Source organism: Egretta garzetta, unplaced genomic scaffold (assembly GCF_000687185.1).
Source record: "Egretta garzetta isolate BGI_Z169 unplaced genomic scaffold, ASM68718v1 scaffold452, whole genome shotgun sequence".
In the NCBI taxonomy this organism is placed as follows: Eukaryota; Metazoa; Chordata; class Aves; order Pelecaniformes; family Ardeidae; genus Egretta; species Egretta garzetta.
Window position 1 is genome coordinate 4,232 of NW_009258796.1, and position 4,799 is coordinate 9,030.

The following is a 4,799-nucleotide window of genomic DNA, read 5'->3' on the forward strand; positions in this document are numbered from 1 at the left end:
CGGGCAGCGGTGCCTCCCCGGCTGAGCCCCAGAGGTGGCCAAGCAAGGGGGAGCTCTGCTTCCCAGGCTTTATGAGCGTTTGGCACTTGCCTCTGGGGATACTTGCAACTGTACCGGAACGGTCTCATTACAGCTGTAGTAGTGTTGAACAGGGCTCGGTGTGATTCCAGGCAGCTTGCTGGCATCCCCAAATCTGCGCTGATCTCGGGAGCAATTGCAGCCAGGGACCCTTGCTCACATGCCCCTTGCAACGCTTCTGCTTCAGGCGCTCATGCTGCTAGTGCTTCCCAGGGAGCACTTGCTAATTCCCCCGCCTGCAAGAGAATGCACAAGCTAGAGGTTGGTTTCTTGCACAGACTCTGCAATCTCCATACTCGCGGTGAGCTGGCCACACACTCTGATAGCACATCCCTACTAACACCGAAACCAGAGCAGGAGTGGCCCCATCAGAGCTGTCCTCCCCAGAAAGCCTCCACCTGGGCACAACATGGAGCTGTGTAGTAGCTGTCACTGCCAAAAGCATTTCCAGCCCTGTGCCCCATGTGCGAATTTTATTCTAAGAGCAGGTACCAGAAGAGCTGGGAGCAGGGGAGGGATAAAACTCTGCCTGTCAGTATTGGCTTGTCCAGCTGGTTGGTTTGGGGCTGGAGCCCCATTGGTGGGAAGGAATGTCACACCCATCCCGCCATCAGCTGGACCAGCTCAGAGGCAGAGATCCTGGCTGCATTCTCCCACAGAGGAGGAAGCTGGGGACAGATGCCATCCTCTCCTCTCCCCTTCCCCAAACCTCACCTCCAGCATCATCAGTCTAAGGCAGCATCTGAACATGGGCTGTGGATACATTCCAGGGCCAGAATAGGGGTGCAGGACACCCCTCACCCCCTACCTAACTATACCTGTCCTCCAGGCCAGCAGTGTCCAGAGGAACCTGCTGAAAAGCATGTGGGTCCACAGAGCTGGAGATGGGGCTCCGTGTCTCCAGTGAGCCAACAGACCCATCAGCCAAGCTAACAGGCTAAGCAGTGTTTCTTCAGTCTCTCACATCTTTCCCTGTGTTGCCCCAGGCTCCAACACCTCACCACGACACAGAATGACGGAGCACGAGGACTTCGCAAGCTTGGCTGGGTACTGGAACTCCTCCGACAGTTACCAGTTCAGCCCTGCCAGTATCATTGTCCCTGTGGTCTTCTCCCTCATCTTCCTCCTGGGCACAGTGGGCAATAGCCTGGTGCTGGCAGTACTACTGCGCAACGGGCAAATGGGCCACAACACTACCAACATCTTCATCCTCAACCTCAGCCTGGCTGACTTCTTCTTCATTGTCTTCTGCGTGCCTTTCCAGGCCACCATCTACTCCCTTGAGGGCTGGGTCTTCGGCTCCTTCATCTGCAAGGCTGTCCACTTCTTCATCTACCTCACCATGTATGCTAGCAGCTTTACTCTGGCTGCCGTCTCTGTGGACAGGTAACAGTCTAAAGACACCCTTGGGCTGGGGAAGGAGGGCAGTCTGAGAGGGTAGGCTAAGTGAGGGTGTGAGGTCATGGGCCACCACCATTAGGCAGACAGTTCAAACCCCAGTGGTATTAATCCATGCCAAAGGCAATTTGGTGACCAATTGTGTCTCTCTTGCCCTAACAACCCCCAAGCACCGCTTCCAGATCTCTTGAGTGCAAAGCTGGTGCTGCTCCCATCTGTGCTTTCTGCAGGGAAGACCTGCCTTGTGGTTACAGCACTAAGACTCAAGCTCAGCTCCCCGCTGTACCCACAGGTTCTTACTGGGAGTCACCTAGTATTAGAGATGGCACTCAGAGCCACCATTTCAGAAAAGCATTGTGTGCGGGCAGCAAGGTAAGCAGAGGGCACTGTAAGAGAAGCCACATAAATACCCAAGAGAGATCTCAGTCCCGCAGCAAACACGTCTCACTCCCCAGGGGCTGCCAACCCAACACAAAACCTGTCATCTAGCGATTCCTGTTCCCCACCATCCCCAGCCCTCCTGCACCCTGTGCAGAAAGGTACCTGCACCATGAGCCGAGTCCCTTCTTGGGAGATCATCCAGGACATTCTGGTCCTGATTGGTGCCACCTACATTGTTCTCAAGGGCTCTGTAAGGCAACTGTGTCAGCTGCCCCAGTCCTGACTATGCCCATACTTACGGTCCAGGATGAGGAAGAGGTCGCCAACTGGAGTAAGCCCCAGCCTTGACTGCCACATGGAACATGTCCTGGCCTGTCTTGCTCCTTGTGTTTTTGTCCAAGGTACCAAGACAAGATAGGGACAAACAGCCCTCTGCAATGAGGAGGTTCACAGCACTGCAGGCAGAAGGAAACTTTATTACCAGGGAATATCTGGGACAGATTAAATCCCAGCAAAAAAAGTGTGGTTGGGCTACTCTTCCAGCCACCTTCCACTTTGTCCTGCTCCCAGGTGCCACTCGCAGAAACTTCAGCAATTCACCCACCCTGAGATGCCAGCATCCCCTGGTTGGGGCAAGGGGTCATCCCCAACAAAAATATGCTGATCCTCTAGGATTCCGGAGGTTACACAGTTTGGCTCTTGTCATGAGGAAGACACAAGATTTCTCATGGTCTAAGCCCCTTGCTTCCCTGCACCTACATCACGTGAGTGCAGACTGTCTCTCCAGCCACCTCAGAAGCAGGGACCGTGTCTTAAAAAAAGGACGTTTTTGGCAAGGTTCTAGTGCCTGTGTTCTCCCCTTTTCTGGTGGCACCTGTGTGCTCTAAGTGCTCCACCCAAGAGGTGGCTGCATTTCAGCGTGACATGAAGTGATTCTTGCAGAGCTGCCAGCAGCTTTCAGGTTGACAGGACCAGCAAGCAACACGGGTTTTGTCACACACTAATTTCGTGTCTTATCTACCCACTCTGCTGGCCTTAGAGTGCATCAAATGAGCATCCTTCTGTGGACACTGGCAGGCTGAGGCTTCAGCAGTTGCAATCCTATCTGTGCTGACAGCTCCTCTCCATCCCCTACCCACAAGCACCAAGTCACCTTCTCTACTTGCTGGCATCTACATCTTTGCCCTAAGGTGTTGCCTGGAGGTGGGGGAGCAGAGCTGGTCATCACACCGTAGCTGGCCACTGTTGCTGGAGGGAGCAGCCAGACCATCACTGGCTGCTTTGGGCTGGCCTGAGAAAGCAGACAGTACCAAAAGGCAAGGGCCCACTTGGTGCTTTGGTACCAAGGTAGAGGCAGCCACAGCTCCAGTGACCCAATCTCCCCCCTGCCAGACTGATCCAAAAGCCAGAGAAGGCTGGAAACATGCCCTCAGTGGGCAGGAGCCTGCATGGTGCCCATCACCCAGTGAAGCTTCTCCAGGTCTTGAATCGTCAGTTCAGACCTCTTTCTGATAGATAATTCTGCCAAGCAGTGGATATCAGCATGGTCTCCACAGCACCATGGCTCTGGCCCTAGCTCAGGGACATAACCCACCCCACCGTGTACAGAGGGGTGAGTCAGCCTCAGCCTTGGGAGGAAAAGTATCCTTGCTACAAAGAGAAAAGCTGCTTTACCCAGGACTGTATCTCAAAGCAGGTGTGAGATAACACATAGGGCCACTGCTCAGGGACCTTCAGGAGAATGAATGCAACTCTCTTGTCCCTGGAGTTCATGTGGCCAGGCAGAGCTTGGCTGAAATCTCAGTGCTGGTTGCTTTGCTCTCCCCTCCAGGTACCTGGCCATTCGCTATCCACTGCGCTCCCGGGAGCTGCGGACTCCCCACAACACGGTGGCTGCCATAGCTGTGATCTGGGGCCTCTCCATGGTCTTTGCTGGGCCCTACCTAAGCTACTATGACCTGCTTGAGTGGGAGTCCCGCTACATCTGCATGCCTGGCTGGGAGGAGTGGAGACGCAAGGTCATGGACACCAGCACATTTGCCTTCAGCTATGTCATCCCAGTGCTGGTCATCAGCCTCTCCTACACCAGGACCATCAAGTACCTGTGGACAGCAGTGGACCCCCTGGAGGACATATCAGAGTCCAGGAAGGCCAAGCGGAAGGTAACCAAGATGATCATAATTGTAACCATCCTTTTCTGCCTCTGCTGGCTGCCCTACCATGTAGTCATCCTCCGATACCTCTATGGAGACTTCCCCTTCAACCAGGCCACCTATGCCTTCCGCCTACTTTCCCACTGCATGGCCTATGCCAACTCCTGCCTCAACCCCATCGTCTACGCCCTGGTCTCCAAGCACTTCCGCAAGGGCTTCAAAAAAGTTTTCAGCTGTCTCTTGAGGAAAAACCACCGCAACAAGGTGCATGTGGTGCACGCTGCCCGCATTGTGCCTGGATTTGAGGCAGGATCCACTGAAGTGTCCCAAATGCACGAGGAAAATAATAGGTGTGAGCTGAACCCAGCCCCCATGGCAGTCCCCTCCAGTTCCTCCAAGCACTTTCGTATTTCCTAGTGGCCAAGCTCCACACCATCTGCCAGATTGGCTGTGTCACCAGTTTCAGGTCACCCTTTCCCACTGACTGAGAGAGGATGCCGGAAAGAAACTGCTAATACGCTACTTCTGGCCATGTTGTTCTTTCCCATTCCGTGCACCAACTGTTCTCCTGAGCCATCTCCCCACACAGTGCTGCATGCAAGGGAAGGAATGGACCCAGACTTGCTCCTGATCCTCAGACCACCTGGACTCCAAGGACTAAACCTCCAGCTCCTCTGTTGGCTGTCATCGTTCCAACTCTGCTCCGTGGCCCCACTGCTCTGGGCACATTGGTTAGTTGTCAAAGAGTCTCTTCTGCCTCCAGTACCCTATCTGGCCAGGACTGGTTGC

At 54.4% G+C, this 4,799-nt stretch overlaps 1 protein-coding gene across 1 annotated transcript; it reads left to right on the forward strand.

Moving 5' to 3' along the window:
* The first annotated feature begins 1,075 nt into the window (after nucleotides 1-1,075).
* On the forward strand, nucleotides 1,076-4,427 carry LOC104135918 (galanin receptor 2b-like). Its single transcript, XM_009649613.2, has 2 exons — nucleotides 1,076-1,464; nucleotides 3,689-4,427. The coding sequence occupies exons 1-2, from the start codon at nucleotides 1,091-1,093 to the stop codon at nucleotides 4,425-4,427; spliced, it is 1,113 nt and encodes a 370-aa protein (XP_009647908.1). The 5' UTR covers nucleotides 1,076-1,090.
* Nucleotides 4,428-4,799: the final 372 nt, after the last annotated feature.

Excerpts from the sequence above, each read along its gene's own strand:
- LOC104135918 (XM_009649613.2), top strand. The coding sequence starts at position 1,091 with ATGACGGAGCACGAGGACTTCGCAAGCTTGGCTGGGTACTGGAACTCC. Across the intron at positions 1,465-3,688 it reads GCTGCCGTCTCTGTGGACAG|GTACCTGGCCATTCGCTATC; the intron begins GTAACAGTCTAA and ends TCTCCCCTCCAG.